Source organism: Triturus cristatus, chromosome 2_1, assembly GCF_964204655.1.
Source record: "Triturus cristatus chromosome 2_1, aTriCri1.1, whole genome shotgun sequence".
Lineage (NCBI taxonomy): Eukaryota > Metazoa > Chordata > Amphibia > Caudata > Salamandridae > Triturus > Triturus cristatus.
This window is the reverse complement of record NC_140581.1, coordinates 464,497,295-464,520,582: the sequence shown is the minus strand read 5'-3', so window position 1 is coordinate 464,520,582 and position 23,288 is coordinate 464,497,295. Positions and strand designations below refer to the sequence as shown.

The 23,288-nt window shown below is 43.7% G+C and overlaps 1 protein-coding gene across 1 annotated transcript in view; it reads left to right on the top strand.

Annotated features, from left to right (window-relative positions):
- Window positions 1–23,288, top strand: part of SV2C (synaptic vesicle glycoprotein 2C) — a 784,750-nt gene that overhangs the window by 708,206 nt on the left and 53,256 nt on the right. Inside the window, exons 7-8 of the mRNA XM_085632286.1 lie at window positions 6,789–6,899; window positions 7,525–7,613. Coding sequence (XP_085488412.1) covers window positions 6,789–6,899; window positions 7,525–7,613 — 200 coding nt within the window. The remainder of the gene's footprint in view (window positions 1–6,788; window positions 6,900–7,524; window positions 7,614–23,288) is intronic.

Genomic DNA, 23,288 nt, shown 5'->3' with positions numbered 1-23,288 from the left:
TCCCTGGGATAGGTAAGTCTGGTACTATGGTATCCATGGGTTGGGTGGCTCTCCAACCTCCTATGATCCAAAGGGCTTCCTCGTAATACACTGGGAAGGGTCCTAAAACTTTAAAACTGTAACCGCAACTCTCCCATAGAATTGTATGGCGCATGCGGTCGTGTCCCCACACTGTACCCGTTCCCAGTGGGGTCCCTACTTACTCACCTTGGGGTGTTCCTTGGGGTCCCAATGATTCTACATCCTCTAGAAACTGTCTTGACTCGATTCGTGGTTCTTATACTACTATTTTAGTATATGGTTTGGTCCCCCCCTGGATCCCACTGTTTATTAGTGCTACTTACGATTGTTTCTGTGCTACAGTATTGTGTGCTTTGTGTTTATCTGCATGATATAGATACTGTGAGGTATTTAGAGTGTGTTATAACAATAAATACATATTTTTATAACGAATGTGTGGTTCTCCTTTCATTTACCCAATACAATAGGTAGCATTCTGGTAAAATAAGCTGCTTAACATTCTTTCAAGACTAAGCCTGAAGGCTGCTCTCCACAGTTACCACTTGGATAGCTTTGTAAGGTTATCTTTGACCTCTTAAATAACCATAAGCGTTGTTTGGACAGGTACAGATGCCACTTTAATCAGTGGATAGCACATACCAGGCCAACTTCTCACAGACTATATATTGTATATATATATGTATTGTAGTGGAGTTACATGACAACTGACTTGCTTCTTAGTTCACTTATGGTAAATGTTTAAAATCTCTATTAATATGTACTTCAGTATTATAATGGGACGTATTAATGTCGAGGGTTCCTGGTGTTAAAGAAATGCGCACTTTTAAATTTTGACGAGACTTTATCATATTTTTATGTGAAGTTTGTAGTATGATTTACATAGCAAACATTTTAAGGGCTCGTGCAAGGGCTCTAAGAGCCGAACCAGACCCTTGTCTCAGCACTGGCTCCACCTTCCTTGTTAATTTGTTGCATTGCCCTCCTGTACTAGAAAACGTACATCAAATCCGGATCATGGCATGTCAAATTGTTTGTAGGGAAAAGTACATTTTGTTTACTTCTGGTAAGTGTTTATTCATCTGCCCCTTCCCTAGTTTACAGAAACAGGATCGGCCCAGCTCGGTTCAACTTGAGGAAGGCGGTACAGACATGGCTGTAATAGTCCGCAGGGACCTCTTAGCATAAGGAGATCACGGGACAACGCTTGGACATGCAGTCGGGCCTTCAACCGACTTCTGGGGGGGGGGGGGGCAAGGCAGGCCTAACTACTAACGGCGGGGTTGCAATAAGGGACGTCTACTCAGGTACTCTGTTCGTGTCGTCAGCCACGTGCGCTGACGTCACCCTTTATTATATACTCCCTGGTCCGCGCCCGGCCCAGGGAGTTGACTGCGCTACAAAATATTACAGTGGCCGGGTGGCTCACTACATCCCATCCAACCTAGGAACTTGGAACAACAACTGTAACAGAATGTCCTTATAGTAACTGAGACTGTCTCCACCAAGTGTCTCACAGCCACCAAATGTTCAGCCTTCATCTTGTAGCCCTCAACACAAGAAGTCCTGCAACCTGGAGCTCGGCTCCGGATTATTGCGTAGCCCGTAGTGGGGGTGCCTGTTCCGGTCTTCTCGGCTCTCGGCACCCTGGTGCTGGCTGTCCCCGCTGGGGCCAGGGTCACTTTGTTCGGCCACCCTCCGTGGTCTCTCAGGGGTAGCCTCGGCCATCTGGCTCCCTTCTATCGGCGCTTCTGCCTCTGCTGCTTCCCACACCTCTCTCTCGGGCTCCTACACCACCTCACTCTGACCCAGGGTCTTCTTGAACCACAACATGTTCCGGGCTATTCTCTGATTTCCCTTCTCCGCAATGACCATAGTTCCCTGGACCCTCACTACCTTCCATAGTTCGTGCTCAAATGGTGTGCGAAACTTGGATCCCGGGTGTCGATCTTTTCCTATCACGTAGTCTCCTACCTGGATGTCGGCCCGTCGAGCCCCTCTTTTCTTGCTGGCCCGGTCATTGTTACTTTGTCGGCGGGCCTGGGACTGCTCCACATCCAGAACCACAGGGGTCCACACTTCACTGTTGGGTATGCCACCCCTCACTGCTCTATTTAGCAGGAGATCGTTGTTGTGCATTTGGTTGTGCATTGAGGCGTTTGACGGTATGCACTCGAAAACTGGTACAAGCAGGACTCCAGATTGGTACCTTGAGCCACCCCAATCCTTAATGCTTTGTTTAATGTCCTCATGCACCGCTCCACATCTCCATTAGCCTGCTGCCATTGGGGTGTTATTTTCCGATGTCGTATGCCATGCTGATCAAGGAACACGCGAAATTCCTGTCCCTGAAACTGCGGCCCATTGTCTGTTCGGAGCTCCTCCGGCATTCCCAGCAGGGCAAAAGTCTTCTCCAGTACCGGCTGAATGCACTCAAAGGCCGTCGATGCGACCACCTCCACCACCGGAAACTTCGAATGGCTGTCCACGAACACGACCATTTGCCTCCCATCCGGAAGCACCCAAAATCCAGGCTCACTCGCCCCCATGGTGACATACTTGGCCCCTCCGTTATGACGGGCGCTTCGGGCGGGTCAGCCCCCGTTACTAGGCATGCATGGCACTTCCGTACTTTGTTCTCCACGAGCCGATCCATACCTGGAAACCATACTTTAGGTCTCAGGTGGGCCTTGGTCTTCTCGATCCCTTGGTGCCCCTGGTGCGCCAGATCGACCGTTCGGCCTCGCAGCACTGCTGGTATCACTAACCGCGGGCCCCGCAAGATTATGCCATCCCCCGACACACTCAACTCTCCTCGGCACTTCCACAGGCTCTCCCAATATTCCTTGTCGTCGGCTGATCTTCTGTCATTTCCCCGTAGGAACCACTTCCACTGATGGTCACGTAACGTGCGGGCAACCTCCTGTAGGCACTCAATTTGCCGTGACTCCTTCTTAATGTCCTCTAAAAGCAAATCCTGGGGGCAGGCCTCTTCTACCAGTTGTCTCACGAATACCTCTGCCCCTTCATCCACCTCCTGCCCATGGACTCCACTCTGAGCCAGAGAGTGCCGTGACAGATAGTCAGCCGGTTTGCTCGCTCCCGGGCGGTACACCATCTCAAACCGGTATTGCTGAATCTGAACAGCCCATCTCTCGATTCGTGGAGGTCCATTCCTTGCCGTGCCTGCGAAGAGAGGCACCAGCGGCTTGTGGTCCGTTACCACTGTGAACGTGTGCCCACACAGGTATATGTTGAAGTGTTGACACGCCCATCGTATGGCCAAGGCTTCCCTCTCGATCTGCGCATAAAGGGTTTCCACCGCCGTGAGTGCCCGGCTGGCGTATGCAATAGGCACCCACTCATCCTGGTCTGTCCTCTGTAGTAGCACGGCTCCTAGTCCCACCAGGCTAGCATCCACAATAAGCTCTGTGGCTGCTCCCGGCCGAAAGTATGCTACGGTTGCGCCTTTCAGCAGAACCTTCCTGACGTCGGCGAACGCTTGTGCTTCCTTCTCAGACCACTGCCACGTGACATCCTTTTTGGTGAGCTGCCGGAGAGGTTCTGAGCAAGTGGCCAAATGGGAAATGAACCGTCCACAGTAGTTAGCCATCCCTAAGAAACTTCGCACCTCAGAGGCCGTTTGAGGAATTGCTGCTGTCCTGATGGTCTCCACCTTAGCCGGATCCACTTGCAATCCCCAGGCCGAGAACCGATACCCAAAGAATTCGACCTCTGTAGCATAGAAGTCGCACTTTGGTTGATGCAGGGTTAGTTGTTCTACCAATCGCTGAAGAGCAGCTCTCAACCTCACATGGTGCTCCTCGAGCGATTTAGAGTAGATCAGGATGTCATCGCTGACATTGTTGACTCCCACTAGGCCCGATAGTGCCTCTTGGACTGCTTCTTGAAGCACGTCCGCTGCCGAGGATACTCCAAAGCTCAGCCTTTTGAATCGGCACAGCCCCACAGGCGTGGAGAATGTAGTAATGTATCGGCTCTCCCACGCAAGCATCAGTTGATGGTACCCAGAGTTCAAGTCCACTTTCGAGAACCACTGTGCCCCATTGATATCTGTTACAATTTCATCGATGGTCGGGTGATGTGCCTCTCCCTGCGGATAGCCTTGTTCGGCAGTCTCATGTCCACGCACAGTCTAATGGCCCCCCGTTGTTTCGGCTTGGGTGCTATTACCAGTGGCGACACCCAGGGCGTTGGACCTGACACCTTCTCGATGACTCCATCACGTTCGAGACAGTCCAGCTCGACTTCCACCAGCGGTCTGAGATGAAACGGTACTCTTCGGTGGCGAAGCGCCACCAGCTGGACAGACTCATCAATGTGCAACTGGACCTCTACTCCTTTCAGGCAGCCCAACCCCCAGAACAGCTCGGGGAACTCGGCAAGGATCCGGTCCGCCTGCGACTGGTGTATATGCTTTGCGAACATCACCAACCCCAGATCCTCGGCCGTGTGGCAACTCAGCAACGATCCGGCCCGATCACATGTAACATAGAAGCGAGTGGTAGTGGTTCTGTCCTTGTACTTGACTTCCGCATCAATGACTCCCTGCAGCGGAATCAGAGTGCTCCTTCCATAAGTGAGAATTTTGACTGCAGTTCGCATCAGTCGAGGCCTCGGGCTGAGCCTCCTATATTGGTCAGCATCCAGTATGTTCACGGACGCCCCGGTGTCAATCAGCGCCCACACACACGACTCCCCTATCCAAACTTGGCATGTAGGCGGTGACCTCTTGGCAGTGTTGACCCCTCGGATGTGTGAGATGACAAATTCATTGTCCTCATCGTCCTCAGTGACCGCCAGCTTTTGATATTGGCTGTCCAGGTCGACCTCCTCCTGCACCGCCTTCGAAAATTTTGTAAGTCCTTGTCTTGGAGGTCTACCTCCGCCCTGCTGTGTCCCACTCTGGCATACCTTTGCAAAATGTCCATATTTGTTGCATTTGAGGCACTCTCTTCCCTGTGCTGGATACACCCTTGGTGCATGCGCCCCCATGCCACAGTTCCGGCCCTCCCGCTTCTGGCGCCTGTCCTTCCGTTTGGCACCAGCTCCGGCCTCTCAGCCATTCAATTTCTTGAGCACATCGACCCTCTCCTCTTTATTGTGCGTCGGGAACAGAGGCTGTGCTCCAGCAGACTTTTTCGCCAATGCCACCTCCATCTCGCCGGCCCTCACATCAGCCAGCTCATGCAACCTCCCCAAGACCAGAATCTCATCCAATGTGATCCCCGGCTATCGCAGTATCAGCTTGCCTAGTTCTATAGACTTGAACCCCACAATCAGCTGGGCTCTGGTCTCAAACGTGCGATCGATTCCCACACAGGTGCTGGCCAATTTGCGCAGTCTCACGAAGAACATGTCAATGGACTAATCATCGCGTTGTTTCGCCTGCCACAGCTTGAAATGTTCAAAATCCGGGTTAACCTGTGGATCAAAATGGCGATTCAGGACCCGGACCGCCTTCTCATAGTCGTCACTGTCACCAATGTCGGGCAGATCCTGGAACAGGTCATAAAGTTCATCGCCACCCATCAACAGCATCAGCGATCTTTTCACTGAATTGTCGGTCTCCCTCGTGGCAACAAAATAGTTTTTCAGCTGTCCTAGCCGCTTCCTCCAGCGCAGAGCCGCCGTCGCTGGGTCTGCTAACTGGCTTAATTCCGGAAGGGCTTTCGCAGCCATGTGACCAGGCCGACCTCCTGCCGTGCCCGCTCCCAGGGTAACGGCATCACCGCTGGAACTCCACACCCTCAGGCAGGACACACTACACCGTCGGGACAGCCGCTGTTATATCCGGCAGCTGGGGGAAAGATCCATGACACTCCGTCTGCGCCAGGCCACGCCACACCCCGTCCCGGGTAGGCACGGATGACTTCCGCCTGGTGACGAGCCAAGCAGGCCAGGAAACCACGCCAAGACCAGGGGCGGGATCACTACACCCCCACGGACCAGTGCAGCCCCTCAATCCAGGCGCAGACACCCCCTGCTGTCTCCCCAGAGGGTCCCAACCACTCGGCTGAAGGCGAAGGCCGGCCCACGTGCTAGACACGTGGCTACCCCCGGGGTCTGCTCTCATCTCGTCGCCAATGCAATAGTCCGCAGAGACCTCGTAGCATAAGGAGATCATGGGACAACCCTGGGACATGGGGTCAGGGCTTCAACCGACTTCCGGGGGGGGGCAAGGCAGGCCTAACTACTAACGGCGGAGCTGCAATAAGGGACATCTACTCAGGTACTCAGTTCGTGCCGTCAGCCACGTGCGCTGACGTCACCCTTTATTATTTACTCCCTGGTCTGCGCCCGGCCCAGGGAGTTGACTGCGCTACAAAATGCTTAGATTGCATCGGAATATTCATTTAAAAATGGAACGTAGAAATAGTTTACTCTTAAAACTGATTTCTGTTGAAAGCACATGTAAAGATATCTTTTTTATACTGTTTCCATAATGCATTTTGAATATTTCATTTTAATACTTAGGAGCATCTGCCTGAATACTTTGTTGATTAATGGTCTGTACATTCAAATTAAAGTGTTTCAAGTAAAAATGAATCCAAAAATCTGCATTCGCTTTCCTGTTTTTATTAAAACTATTCCTAAAATCTTGGTAGGTTACCTTTTGTTTGTAACTTCAAGTCAAAATTAAAGTTTAGTTATCTCAGCTGCTGTTTGTTCTTCCTGTCCCTCCTCCATGTGTACCTTTAGTATTCACCAGTTCGTGCAGGACTTTTCACCTTTTCTGCTTCTTGCAGGTTAACAGAATAAAAACGCCAAAACAGATCGATGAGTTCATTGAAATTGCGATGGACACAGGGGCGTGGTACAAGAGATGCTGGGTTCGAATCCGGACAGAGTTGTACGGAGTGAGTATAAACTAACATATTATCTGCTACATGCTGCTACTCAAATCGTGGCACAGAACGCCAGATAAAGGTTTCCCCAGCACACATGATCTTGCTGCAGAAGGGATGCAATGCTCATACGTGCAGCTTGTGTTTTTTCTCATTGGCCTTTCTGATCAGGTGTAGGGAGCCACCCACTGATTTTCTGGAGTGATAAGTACATTTACAAAATTGTCAATAAATGCACAAATAAAGATAATCTGCCATTTATATTAATCTTATAATGATGTAATACTTTGAGCAGTTGCTACAAGCTTGTTATGCAGCTCTAGAAAGCAAACTTTGGCAGGGGAGGTGATTTTGCCCTTCAAGGAGAATGATTCATTCTTTCTCCAGAGAAAGGTGAGTTCCTAGAGGGAGGGGCCAACGCTGTGGGTGGTATCCGATAGAGGCCACGAGCACTGCTGTAAGCTTTGGGCCATTCCTCTGAAGGCTATGCATGAAGAACCTCCAAGTTGTTGAGAAGTAGGAAGGTTCCTTAGAGTAAATATCCTCTAACCCAAACATTTGCTTCTAACGCATAAAGTTTTTGAAGAAACGTATCAGGTGCACACATAATGATACAGCTTGTATTCTGCTCTTACAGATTTGGTTAACATTTATGAAGTGTTTCAACTACCCCGTGAGAGAAAACACCATCAAGCTGTCCACGGTGTGGCTCACTCTGTCATTTGGGTAAGAGTGTTTCTGTGCTGTGCTGTCGCCGGAGTTCATCGGTTCACCTTCCATCAGTTTAGTTCAAAATATGATGTGCCCAAGTTATGGAAAAAGCTAAAACGTACACTGGGTTTCAGTGATGTCCTCGCACACGTTCAGCAGGCAGCTGGGAATTCTGTACACCACAGAGGCCACTAATTCAGAGGAAATAGACGCCCGGGTGTGAGTCTTACACTTGAACACATTTTCAGAAATGCACTTGTTCTATCATATATATGTGTGTAGTTAGCTATTGCTGGCAAATATAAAACATTATGTGATGCAAGGTGTGGCCTACAAGCTACTACCTATGGCGATTGATGCTTTCTGAAACAATACCTTATTAGGGTAGCAAAAGGCACAAGTGCACAAAAGTAGTTCTTCTCGTCACAGCTCTCACCCAACGAGCAATCAGAAAGTGCAATCTACAATGGGGATTGATACTGAACGTAGATATCCACCAATGTAGCTGTCACCAGGGAAGTTTTGGTGTTTTTTCCTGGCACATTGCTGGACTAAAAACTAACCTGACTGAATCTGACTGTAAAAAACGTGGGGGAATATTTACAAGGATTTAACGCTAATAGAATATCACTTTTTTGCAACGTTCTGGTGGCGTTAAGTCGTTCGCCTTATTTATAAGGGGGCATTATGCCACTGAACGTGGCTTAACACTGACTTGTAAATAATGCCCCTATTCATGCAGCACTTCGCGTGAAAGGGGTGGGCAATGGGTGTTGTAGTGGGTGTTCGCTGCAACACCCATTGCTTTTTGATGCTGCCCCATATTTACAAGGTATGGGCAGCGCTAAAAATAAGACCAGGAAATACCTGGTCTTAAGCAGGCGATATGAGGAGGAATGTTTTATTTCTTCTCCTATATTGCACTATCCATGTGTGCAGCAAACATGGATAGAGCAAATCGCTCTAGGTGTCCCTTCCTGCACATAAACAATCGCCCCTGCAGCACAGGCACCCTAGCAAAATGGTGCTAGGGTGCCTGCGCTGGCACTAGGCAGCTTCTATAGTGCCAGAGCTAGGGAAAACACAGGGGTGTGCTGTATTTTTGTAAAGCCGGAGCATCCTTGCGTTTTGAAACTGACCAAGTGCGGCGTTACCAATTTTGGAGTACCACAGTACACCGCCAGTTTCTTGTACATATGCCCCTGAATGTTCTTCGTTCTTCTGCAATACTATGAAACTGGCAATAATAATTGGGCGCTGTTACCAGGTTACATCATCATTAAAGGAGACCTCAAAGTCCCACTTACATTTAACTGAATTCTATTTAATTAGTAGTTTTATATAGAACCTTCGAGACCAAAGAGTGAAAGGGTCTTTTACATGAACTTAGTAAATGAACAGACTGCAGATGTGAGAACAGTACAGAAATGAATGAAGTAATCCCACTCTGCTTTTCTGGTGTTGCCTGTAAGACTAGAATAGACCATCTTGGGAGAGAAGAAAATAGTGCACTTTATAGGTTATCAAACCTAAACTATAATACATGCAAGACGAGAGATGGGATAGTGTACATGAGATAGAGAGGACAAGATTCTATCTGGATGGAGTCATGACTTAATACATGAGTGTTTTGACAGGAGGGATTGGGGCTGTCCACCCCACAGTCAGAAAGGCCTATTATAGAATGAGAACATCCCTACTGTAGAAGATTAACTGAAGTTTCTTTGCTCCTCATATATGTAACTGAGAAATTCTGTGGCCCAACTCCTTTCTGATCAAATGCATTTGTTACCAACTGGCATTTTACTCCTATCAGAAAATGCATGTAGTGGTTTAAAGTATATGATTCCACATGGGAGACATTTTGTCAGGAGAGACTTTAAGGACTTGGGCCTTGGCTATGCCACCACTGTTCAATGTGCTGCTAGTTGTCCAGTTTAACCAGGTTTTTTAGAAGAAGAAAATGAACACCATATATGTTGAGAATGGAAAAACAATACTCTCATCATCGTAACAATAACAAAGTTTGATTAACATTATAATAGTATAACAAATAAAGAAATTACAGTTAAAGAAGCATCATTAATGAATTGTAGTAGAATATGGGCTTCTTTATAGGGTTTCATGGATTTTCAGGGGAATGCAGGGATTGGGCAAGGGATAACAGAAAGAAAGACATAGGTACAATATGAACCATAATCAAAAAAAGATCGGTATAACTAACAGGTATGTATGAACAATAGTAATTAAATAAACATCAAGCAGGAGTAAATATCAGAAAAGTTGGAATATAAGGGTTGGCAAATCCAATCCTGTTCAGGGAGTTTTGAAAGTAAGGAACGATGATGGATGCTTTGTATTAGCGCTGGCACTGATGGTTTCCAGAAAGATACTAAGGGGTAACCATAGTGAATCACTGCTATGTAACAACACATTTATTCAGCATACCATCTTTCTAACCTGTGATGATGGCAAGCTGCATACCACCAGGCTGTATAAGATTTATTAGGTGTACATTTCCAATTAGTGATACTCTGTTGGAAAGCATTGCAAGCAAAACATCCAGCAGTTTATTAATGGAATAGGAAGGCTGCCAATCACTGTGTAGAATACCCAAAAAATGAGAGGACAAACTAAAAGGAATGCATATTTGAAAAATGCAATTAATTTACTTAGAAACCTTATGCCAAAAAATGAAAGTATTGGGGCATAAAAATAACATATGTCCTAAGTCACTGGTTGTGAATGAGCTGGACCAAACTTTGGAATCCGCTATATCAGCAAAATTAGATATGGAATGTGGAGTGAAGAGAACCCTATTATAAATCAAAAAAATAGTGTCTGCATAAGGGTGGCAATTTGGGAAGTTTTGTGTATTTTATGCCATACCGTCCCAGAGAGAAGTTGGCTAAACATGTCCCACATCAGCCTACCACAATGATTTTAGTGAAGTATTAAGTCTTGGCTGTGAAGAGGAATATAACAATTTATACAGTAGGGGGCTTTAGGTCTAATAAATACAATTTGAAGTAAAGAGTGAGTAAAAGGATCTTCAGGGGAGTTTTCAGGTAAGGCTACCAGAATGTCTAGTGGCAAATTCAATAAAATAGAAAAATGAGTTGAAAAATATTTAGGGCAATTAAAGTTTGATTGAACTTGAGGAAAGGAGAGCAGAGTATTACCATCAAAGAGAGCACCAATATAGCAAAATCCCATACGTTTACAAGTTCTTTAAAAAAGTGGCCTATTATTGAGTTTGATTACATTATTGTACCAAATGGGTAGCTGAGAAAAGGTAACATGATTCAATAAAGTACAAGGAAAACAGGAATGGAGAATTTGGCATAGGTGTTTCATAATCGGGGAAGGTAAATGAGGAGGGTGCAAGATATTCATGATAAGAAAAAGGTGAAAAAAGAGATTTCTCACTAGATAACTATACTGGTGAGAAAGGGAAAGATCTGTTGAGTAACCAAAATAAGCCTAATGAAGAGACAAAGCCTTATGATACTCTTGGAAATTAGGAAAGCTCACCCCACCATTACATTTGCTGCATCTGATTTTAAGGAAGGAGACACGAGATTTATTTTTATGCCATAAAAACTTGGATAAAAGTGAGTCGAGTTTTTTTTTTAAAACAGTGCAATGTGCACTTGGGTCATAGATAGAGTATAAAGGACAATAGAGGTTATCATCTCATCATCTTAATAGAGTATAGATGACCCTACCAAGATAAGAAAAGAGGATTCCATTTAGAAAGAAGAGAGCCAACTTTAAGAAGAAGATCTGCAAAGTTAAGAGAGACGGATGAAGTAATAGAACCATAATCCTAAATATTTATTCTTGACTGGAGCTCAAGTCAAATCTGAAAAGGCAAATACTTATTTGGTACAAATTAATTTTAATGGTAGAATTTCAGTTATGTCAAAATTAATTTTGTAGCCTGAGACATTTGAAAAAGAGTAAACTTCATGGAAAAGAGCTGGTAAAGAGGTCTCAGGATTCAAGATAAAAAAGAGAATATCATCAGAGTATGTGGCTAATTTTAAATAAATCCATAGCAGGGTCTGTAGGTTGATGTTATGAGTTATAGCGAGTGTTATAGCAAAACTCAAATGGATGAATACTATTGCAGACCGGGTTACCTGAGTTGGATCAAAAGATTCGACTAAGATACTATTGCTTTGTCTTTTCGTACTTTAAGATAATTGGCCAGGTGTTTACCCGTGTTATTGCGTCCTCCATATTATCAAGCACTGCCTCTTAGTAAGTATGAGGAGGCATCATCAGAGGAGATTTTAGCAAACTGGAGTTTAGCTACAACCATATTATGGAGTGCAGTATTTGAATTAGAAGAATAATATTGATGTTCCAGTTGTTTAATAATAAGGCATTGCTGAATCGCCATCTTTTTGGTGTTTTATAGATAGGTAATAAATCAAAATCAGCTATCACCGGAGTATGATCTGAAATCACTATTGGAGCAAATTCAACCATAGTCAGGTATTAAGAGAGGTGTTTGCTATTGATGAAATGGCTGAGTCTGGTAAGAGAATTATGTGGTGGGGAAAATAATGTGTATTCACAAGCTGTTGGGTTGCACAACTACCAGGAATCTACTAAGCATCCATGAGAGATGAAAGAACCAAAATGCTTATGTTATTTAATGGTAAAATATAGAGGAAATTAAAAAGTTAATTAAACTTTATAATATAGTAGTGTAAATATCTGAACGGGTCTGAATAGATGTGTGCATATATGAAATGTTGTGTAGAATATGCTGGAATTTGGATGTCTGTCTCACTTATTGTTACAATGCTATAAGCTAACTCTTTGAGATTCCACATTTAGGGCCATATTTTCTAACAAGCGGTGCACTGCAGCACAGCAATCAAAGTTGCTGTGTTTGTTGTGTCACCTGAGGACAGCAGAATTGCATCATATCTTGAAGACATGGCGTAGACTCTCCATGCGCCGGTGCACTTTATGCTGTTCCAGAGTGCAAGGGTGTCTTTGTAGCGGTCAGGATAGTTTTTGTGCAGGAAGGGGTACCCGCAAGGAGGAAGTATTGAGAAGAAATAAAGATATTTCTCCTCTTTATGCCAGTCCTAAGGAGGTGCAGGGGTTTGGTGCATATTCATTTCTACAAATCTTTGTAGATATGTATTTGTATCAAAATCCATGGGTGTATGTGCAGGAATGCCCATGCACCACACATTGAATACCTCCTTGATGCAATGTAATGCAAAACAGTGCAGTGTGCTCTATTACTTTTTTCTTACAAACCAAGACAATTTGCATTGCTTTGTAAATACCAAAAGGGACTTTGCATCGGGTCTGCGTTAGAAATGTAACACAAACCCAGTGCAAAGCCTTTGTAAATCTGAACCCAGATCTGCACATTGCAAACATGATAGCTTCTGCAAACTCATTTAAGCTTGATCCTAACTCTTTGTTATATTTTTGTGCTATTGTTGAATTTCTTAAAGGTAATGTAGGGAGGTAAAACAATGGGTAACTCTGTATGATCCAAAAATGTAATTGAATGATTTTGCTAAGATAATGATCCAAAAGGTCATACTCAAAGAAGCTTAGAAACTTTACCAGAGGTGCGCGACATATGTGTCTTCATACTGCACATTTGTATATATACACAAAGGTTTTTGCAATCTTCAGCTAACAAAATAATCCTAATTACGAGAGTACATTTAGACTTACCTTTCATGGTTAGAACTCTGACTAAACAAAGAGATCAAAGAGTGTTTTATAATATGTTATGTATGTTAAAATCACTTATTAAGCGCACGTATACAAAACGGTTTCATGGCGCTAGAGTCACAGCGAGGCAGTGGCAGGGGGGTTGGCTTAGTCATCATATGCCTGGGAAAACAGCCAGGTTTTGTCATCAGTGATGTCATCAGTGATGTCACTGACCATGTCATGGGTGATGTAATATGTGACGTCATCAACAGTGCATTGCGGGGGCGCGAGTTATAGTTAGCTGAACTAACTATAACAGGGGAATTTCTAGGGTTTTGTACGAGGGAAGTGTACAGCTAACTATAACACCCCTGAAACCTATGGTTTTTTTAGTGAATTTCTAAGGTTTTTTAAATGCCAATTCCTAACTATAACGCCCCTGAAACCTTTGGTTTTTCAGTGAATTTCAAAGGTTTTTTAAATGCCAATTCCTAACTATAACGTGCATGAAACCTATGGTTTTTTTCAGTGAATTTCAAAGGTTTTTTAAATGCTAATTCCTATCTATAACTTATCTCTAAAGATATCATGTTTAATGATTTTCATTGGATTTTGTATATTTGTCAAATTCAGTGTGTCAATTACATTAATTATGTTTTTTTAAATTCTTTTTTATCACCATTTTTTTAATTTCTTTTTTTAATTAATTCTTTTAAAAAATATTATTTGTTTTTATTGGGTTTTTCAAACATATTTTTTTATATTTGTAAAAATATTTCTTTAACTATATGTTCAAAACTTTATTTTATATATATTTTTCCATGTTTTTGGATCCGCGCACCCTATGCGCACCGTTCTCGATCCCTACGCGTTAGCATCCGCGCATGGTATGCGTTGGGTACGTGTTTAGTGCGCGATCGCAATGCGACTGGTACGCGACTCCCAGCCTATACGCGACACGTTCGATGTACGTAACGCGATGTTTACGCGCTTCCGCGATGCGTCATCTGCGTCTATGATGCGGTAGGTGCGTGGATCCCGCGAATTATTTAACATTTAAAAAAACATATATATATGAAATTTCATGTGAATATCAATTGAAGACAAACTCTAAACTAGTCTTAAAACTAATATATTTTTACATCTAATCCCATAATTTTTTTTAATTCAATTTCGCGGATGCGCGCTGAGAGCGTGCTGCCTATGCGCAGGGTGCGCAGATCCCATGTGACCTGCAAAAAAAGAGATTTGATTGGTTCATTACACTTCCTGTTCTAACTATTGAAAGACCCCACCCAATTCAATGATTCTTCTTTGACCTTCTTTGGAGGAGCATTTCTTTGCAGAGAAGAAGATTTTTTAGACTAAGTTTACACTTAGCTCTAACTTTTTTCAACTAAAAATGGCTTCAGGGCAGCAGGCATCACCTGCATCTCCTCATACATCTGAGGATGAATTTTTGGAGGAGGCACCACGCAAAGAACGTTTTTCTTCAGTGGTGTGGACATTTTTCACTTTTCCCGAGGGGCAGAATAAGACCAATGCCACCTTGGTCACATGCAAGATTTGCGAAAGAGTGCTGTCGCGAGGGGATCCTAACAAGAAATACTCGTGCGGCACGGCTAGTATGATAAAGCACCTAAGGACCCTTCATCCAAACAATCTTGCCGAGAAGAGTGTAAACGGATGAGAAACACTCCTGCTCCTGCGCCTTCCACCTCATCGCAGCCGAGCACTTCAAGAGTGCATCTATCAGCCCAAAACTTGGACATCCGTCCTCAATTTCATTATTTCAATGCGACTTTGTGCTACGGTGAGCAGTCGACCGATCTGATCTGCCGCCGGCAAGAAAGTCACATTTGCTAGCTTTTTTTTTGTTTTTTTTTATTGTCCCCTGAAGTTCATTGTTTGGTTCCTCCTGTTTTGTTTTTTGGGTTTTTTTTCAAAAAAATCCCCAAAAATCACAAAATTGTTGGAAAAACCCCAAAAAATTAAAAACAAAAAAGAAGAAAAAAAAAGTTCTTGTAAGAACTAACTTTCCTGGTTTAAAAAAAGAGCTAAATTTCTTTGTTAGTGTGTGAAAGTTTAGATGAATGTATGTGTAGTATGTAATTGACTGAATATATACATTAGTAGCGTATGGTGAATGTATAAGTGCAGAACTATGAGGAAGTGCTGCAGCATTACACAGTATCCTCTTTAACTGCAGTGTGCTGTAGTACTTCCAAAGCACAGGGATGCAACATATGTACATAAATATGTTGCAAATCTATGCTTCTCTCTGCACGGCTGCTTAAACTGCAGCCATGTGGTGACACAGGCACCCTTGCACCATAGTGCAAGGATAGCTGTGTCATGTGCTGTTTGTTTTTGTGCAGGAAGACACACCTTCCTGCACAAAAACAATGAGAAAATGCATTTTTCTCCGTCAATGTATGCTGAACATTTTAGCATGCATTGAATATATAAAAATGTGGAGAAATGAAAACAATTCTCCTTGTTGTTCTTTCCTACACCAATTTTAGAATGGTGCAGCATTCACACACATATCGAGATTTATGATTTCTGATAAATCTAGACATGTGTCTTGTTCTATGAGTATTCAGTGCAATCATGCACAACAACACTTATAGAACACCCTTTCAACGCAAAGTGGTGTGCATAATGAGGTTGTATTTACATGGAGTATAAAAAGTGCACAGAGTGCCTTTTCCTCTCTTTGTAAATATGAAAGAGTGTCTTGCACAATAACTATGTTACAAAAAGTGACATATTTCCAGTTTTAAAATTCCTTGCGAATGATAGAAGGTCAGCACAGAGTTTTGTCTGCAAAGATGTTCAAAGAAGAATGATTGAAATTATTGTGGTCCTTCAATAGGTACAATGGGAAATATTATGAACCCCTCAAATCTCTTTTTTTGCAGGTCACATGATATCTGATTATGGTCAGATTTCAAAACTACATAGGTATAACAGAGTGTTTTTAGAAACGTGTTTCAACTTTGTAGCTTCTTACAGACCTCCTCATTCTGCATATTGAGACTTAGTTAAACTTACCTTCACAGTAATAGGGATAAAAAATGGTATACATTGTTTTCAGATTTTCATTGCAATCTAAATTCATATAAATTGCTTATTTTAAAATTTGGATCTGTGAAAGAAAAGGAAAAAAAATATATAACATGTAATAATACATTTTTTACAACACAGGATAATTTCCACAAAGTAATCTGTTTGCCTTTTTTGCTGTTCTCAGAATATATTGAATTTCACAAAAAATAGTGATTTCAATCGTACTCATCAATTAACAGCGGGCAAAAAAAAAACAATCAGAAAGATTGTTAAAAAAAAACCAACGTGCTATTCTCAGCAAAATACCAAGAGATACAAATCACAGATATATAAAATGCTTACGGCTAACAAAATTTTATAAGCTTAACTTACAAAAACTGTAAATGTTGCCGCTTTAAAATATTCATCGAATCTGAGGATACAGTTTTGGAGAAGGCACCATGCCCACAACGTTTTTCTTCAGTGGTGTGGACATTTTTTACTTTTCCCGAGGGGCAAACAAAGACCAATGCCACCTTGGTCACGTGCAAGATTTGCAAAAGAGTTCTGTCGCAAGGGGATCCGAACAAGAAATACTCTTATGGCACGGCAAGTATGATGAAACACCTAAGGACCCTTCATCCGAACAATCTTACACGAGAAGAGTGCAAACGGATGAGAAACACTCCTGCGCCTTTCTGAGTTTCTTTTCTTTTTCTTTTTTTTTCTGGCATGATTTCTCTATTTTTACGTTGAAAAACAGTATCTGTAAAAAAGAATCACAAATAAATGTATATTAATAACTTTCAAATTTATACTATTCCATTACTGTACAAACACATTTTATATAAAAACTGACGAAGAAACTATAGCCCTGAACCACAAGTGTGACGATGGTTAAAACACTACCTGCATAGTGCATACTACTTTGAAGCAGTTCATGCCCTAAAGCCTACCTCACTAAAAGACTACATGCTAACTGACAGAATGATTACAGTACTATAAGGAGACACACTGGGTGAGTGACAGGGTGTTTGCTAGAAGTGTATGAACACTGATTGGGGAATTGAAGGTGTGAAAGACAACTGTGTAGGTGATTAGAGGACTGCATCCATAGTGAATAGGCATTTGAAGCAGTCTAAGTGCTAAGGCCTGGCTCACTGCATGAGTACTTGGGTACTGACGGAATGATTAGAGTACAGCAAGGAGATTGCCTGGGTGAATTTATAAGTGGTTGGCTTTTGACACAGTGAATGGATTAGTACTTGGTACTGAATGGGTCACTAGAGAAGTGCAAAGGGAGTGACAGGATGTTTGCTGGACTGTATGGATACTGACTAGGGAATTGAAGGTGTGAAAGACAAGTGTATAGTATGTTAGAAGACTGCATGCATACTGCATAGACATTTGAAGCAGTCTATGTAGTAATGTATGGTTCACAACATGAGTACTTGGAAACTGATTAAATCATCAGACTACTGCTAGGACAGTACCTGGGTAAAACCTTTAAATTTTCAGTTCTGGCACAGTGAAGAGAATAGTACATGGTACTGCACTTTAGTGTCAACCCCTGACTCATTTTATCAATGCATAAGCAAAGAATAGATTCTAAAGCTACTAAAACTTGACAACATGACCAGTTTTAAAACAGTTATCTGTCAGCAAATACACGATGTTACCAAATGCTTCTATCACAATCCTTACCCAAATGCACACAGACTCACAGTGTGATTTTAGAAAAGCAACACTATCCTAGGAGTTTACCAAAACTCATTCACTAGTCTAGAAGAGGTAAGGGTACTGCACACAATCTACATATTTAAGTACAGCACATTAGTGTCAAAGCATGACTCATTTAATCAACGCATATGCAAAGACTGGCTTCTAATGCTACTAAAACTTGACAACATGACAGGTTTTAAAAGAGTTATCTGCCAGAAAATACACGATGTTACCATATGCTTCTCTCACAGTGGTTCCCAAATGCACACAGACTCACAGTGTGATTCTAGACAAGCACCACTATCCCTAGGAGTTTACCAAAACTCATTCACTACAGTGGAAGTGATAAGGGAACTGCACACAATCTACCTATTTCAGGACTGCACTTTTGTGTCAAAGCCTGACTCATTTAATCAAATCATAAGCAAAAACTGCCTTCTAATGCTACTAAAACTTGACAACAAGACAGGTTTTAAAACAGTTATCTGTCAGCAAATACACGATGTTACTAAATACTTCTCTCACAGTGGTTCCCAAATGCACACAGACTCACAGTGTGATTCTAGACAAGCAACACTATCCCTAGCAGCTTACAAAAACTCATTCACTACTGTGCAAGGGGTAAGGAGACTACACACAATCTACATATTAAAGTACAGCACATTAGTGTCAAAGCATGACTTATTTTATCAATTCATAAGCAAAGACTGGCTTCTAATGCTACTAAAACTTGACAACATGACAGGTTTTAAAACAGTTGTCTGTCAGCAAATACACGATGTTACCAAATGCTTCTCTCACAGTGGTTCACAAATGAACACATACTGACTGTGTGATTCTAGACAAACAACACTATCCATTGCACTATACCAAAACACATTTCTTCATCTAGAAGGAGTACTACATTTTAGTATAGAAACATAACTCATTTCACAAATTCATAAACAGTGACTGGTTTCTAATTCTACCAAAATATAAAAACAGCGCAGTTATCTGTCTGCAAACACATGAAAAACACAAATGCTTATCACAGAATGGTTTCTACATGCACACACACTGTCAATAAGATTGTAGAGAAAAAAATAATCCCCACACTTTAGCAGGAGAAATACATTAGTCTGATTAAAATCAAAATAGTCTACATACATCCCCTCACAATTAAATAACTCACCTTTCAAGTTGTTTTTTAGATTAAGAAGTATATCAGTCACACACCAGATATCAGTCACACACCAGATTTTCTTATACAGAATCTCTGCACTGTGCACCTCTCAGCAAAAACAAACAATGGCAAAGTTTCCCTTTCATTTTCCACACATATACATGTAAACATCAAATCACAATCCACACATAAATTCAAAAGCAAACACACATTTCTATTGGTTAAACATTTCAACCCTTTCCAAATGAAATACATTTCAACTCTTCCCCCAATCTGCCTTCTGCCTGTTACCATAGAAACAGGTCATGGAACACTGTACTGAGCACACAGGTCACAAGTTCAGCACACAATGTTGCTAAACAAGACAGCAAGTGTGCTTGACTTTTCAACATATCAGCTTATCATATATAATGTTCCTTACAATCAGTTTTTGTTAACCAATAAGAATCATGCGTTTAAAAAACAGAAATATACACCCTACCTTTCAGTGTAGAAAGTTGTCAAACAACCAATGATTTCTTGTCTTTTTCCAAAAGATCTTTCCTCGGATCCGCGCACCCAACGCGAGAGCATCCGTGCACCAAACGCGATAGGATGCGCGCACCCTGCGCACATTTCGCCATTTTTTGTTTTTTTTTTAAAAAGGGGGCCCCAGGGGTTCCTTCTGGGACCCCCTAAGCACCTCTAGAGGGTCAGAGTATTTCCACTCTGCCCCCTTTATATGTTTTACACACTTATTCCCCTTGCATCTCCAGCCTTGCTTCTACCGAGGCAGAAAATGACCGCCAACAGTTCCTGGTTTTGAATGTAGACAGACACTCGACAGACAATTAGCATTCAGCGCGTGATCGGGAGGGTGCGCGCACGGTGTGCTGAGGGTGCGCTCAGGGTGCACTTAGGGTGCGCGGATCCTCCGAGCCATAGATATATATGTACTTTTAACTGTAATTTTCTCAGTAACTACTCAACAGATTAACAGCAAAAGGCACGAGTCTGAACTGAAGACTACCTTTTTGCCAAATTTGGTGTAATTCCATTCAGCAGTTCGGGCTGTAGCTGCGGTTAAATGTCCTATGGGAAAATGCATGGGGAAAACGCGTTTTGGGACCCCCCTTTTTTCTTGGCCCCCGCTTGACAAATCACCCCGAGACTTTCAGGATACGACCGGACCGGAGCTGGCCAAAAGTTTGGAAAATTTTGCAAAGGTTCATCAACCGGCGCCAGACTTATTGGGAATAGAATGTTGCGGATTTGCTATGGAAAATAGGTCCTAACCATAACTACCTACTGGCGACCGCCAGTAGGTAATATATATGTGTATATGTATATGTATATACATATATATATATATATATATATATACATATATATATATATATATATGCACAAACAGAAGTCTTTCACCATAGAACCGCCAGGCAGGCAGCAACGAGGAAAAACCACGCAAGTCCCAGTCTTCTTTCGGCAAGTTTATTAAAAAGGCAAGTTCACCAAATCTGACGCGTTTCGGGCGTCCGCCCTTGGTCACAGATCGTCAGGCAAATGAAAGAGCATCCCTTTTAAAGGGTACATTGCACGAATTTAATTGGTGATTTTTTTCTTTTTGCAGCACCATGTGATTAAAAACTAAAGACTGAGGACACACTACATATAGCTAACATAGATAGTCTGTTTTCTAAATCACAATTTGATATATATAAATCGAATAACGGGAGGTATAATTACAGTATTTACATTTTGTTGCCCAAATTTGTGTTAACATTCCATTGTAAGTTGCCATGCTATATATTTTGTTAATTTTATATCAAACAATTATTGTCAGTGTGCATTGAAAATGGCACATGATATCCGCATAAATGCGCTTATATAGTAGATTGCAAAGAAAAACACAGTATTACTGGTGGTCATTTGTCATGAAAAAGTGCAATGTGCGTAGATAAAGTGCAGATGCAATTGTGCAAATAATGCAAAATATTCTGTGCAAGCATAGCATATAAATAAATATAAATATTTATAAATAATTTCATTTTAAAATCATCTAAGCTTCTCAATTCATGAAACCTGATGCTAGGCATATGACCATATAAAAATATCATCTACGTTTTATTCTTTTGCAATCTCTCAATTAACTGCATGAATGCAATAGACATGTAACAACAATATGGATCGTAATGATGTACACACAATTTCTTTGTATATATTCAAATGAAGCAGCAAATATCGACCACCTCCCAAAAAAGATTTTACTCTATAATCAATCAGTGACACTTGTAAAGCGCGCTACATACCCGTAGGGTCTCAAGGCGCTGGGGGGGGGGGGGGGTGCCGCTACTGCTCGAACAGCCAGGTCTTCAGCTTCTTCCTGAAGGAGAGGTGGTCTTGGGTCAGGCGCAGGTCGGACGGGAGGGAGTTCCAGGTCTTGGCGGCCAGGTAGGAGAAGGACCTTCCTCCTGTAGTTGCTCTGCGGATGCGGGGGACGGCGGCGAGGGCGTGGTTGGCTGATCGGAGGTGGCGTTTGGGAGCGTAGAAGTTGACTCGGTTGTTGAGGTAGCTCGGGCCTTGGTCGTGTAGGGCTTTGTGTGCGTGGGTGAGGAGGCGGAAGGTGATTCTCTTGTTGATGGGGAGCCAGTGAAGGTCTCTCAGATGTCCGGAGATGTGGCTGGATCGTGGGATGTCGAGGATGAGTCTGGCTGAGGCGTTTTGGATCCGCTGGAGTCTCTTCTGGAGCTTGGCGGTGGTCCCGGCGTAGAGGGCGTTGCCGTAGTCCAGTCGGCTGGTGACGAGGGCCTGGGTGACGGTCTTCCTGGTCTCTGTGGGGATCCACCAGAAGATCTTCCGTAGCATGCGTAGGATGTTGAAGCACGCCGAGGAGATGCTGTTGACTTGCCTGGTCATGGAGAGGGAGGAGTCCAGGATGAAGCCCAGGTTACGTGCATGGTCTGTCGGTTTGGGTGCGGTGCCCAGGGCGGGAGGCCACCAGGAGTCGTCCCAGGCGGAGGGAGAGGAGCCCAGGATGAGGACCTCCGTCTTGTCCGAGTTCAGTTTCAGGCGGCTGGTCGTCATCCATTCGGCTACCTCTTTCATCCCTTCGTGTAGGTTGGCTCTGGCGGCGGCGGGGTTGTTGGTCAGGGAGAGGATCAGCTGGGTGTCGTCGGCGTAGGAGATGATGCTGAGGTGGTGTTTGCGTACGATGGCCGCGAGGGGGCTCATGTAGACGTTGAAGAGGGTGGGGCTCAGGGATGATCCTTGGGGGACGCCGCAGATGACTTCGGAGGCCTCTGACTTGTAAGGTGGTAGGCGGACTCGCTGTGTTCTTCCGTCGAGGAAGGAGATGATCCATTCCAGCGCCTTGTCCTGGATTCCGATGTTGCTGAGGCGCCGTATTAGGGTGCGGTGGCAGACCGTGTCGAATGCCGCGGAGAGGTCTAGGAGGATGAGGGCCGCTGTTTCTCCATTGTCCATCAGGGCTCGGATGTCATCGGTGGCGGCGATGAGGGCGGTCTCGGTGCTGTGTTTGGCTCGGAAGCCGGACTGTGAGGGGTCGAGGGATCCGTTCGTCTCGAGGAAGGCGGCCATCTGCTTGTTGACGGTCTTCTCGATGACTTTGGCTGGAAACGGGAGAAGCGAGATGGGGCGGTAGTTCTTGAGGTCGGTGGGGTCCGCTGTTGGTTTCTTGAGTAGAGCGCTGAGTTCGGCGTGTTTCCAGCTCTCGGGGAAGATGGCGGTGTCGAAGGATGTGTTGATGATGTCTCGTAGGTGGGGTGCGATGACAGCGTCGGCCTTGTTGAAGATGTGGTGGGGGCAGGGGTCGGTTGGTGATCCGGAGTGGATGGAGTTCATCGTGCGGATGGTGTCTTCTGTGCTGATCGGGGTCCAGGCGTGGAGGGTGGTGGTGGGGGGGGCTGGCTGGTCGGTCGTGGTGTGCGTTGGTTGGTTGTTGAAACTGCTGTGTATGTCCGCGATCTTGTTGTGGAAGTATGAAGCCAGGGAGTTGCAGAGGTCTTGCGAAGGGGTGATGTCGTTGTTTCCCGCGTTGGGGTTGGAAAGCTCTTTCA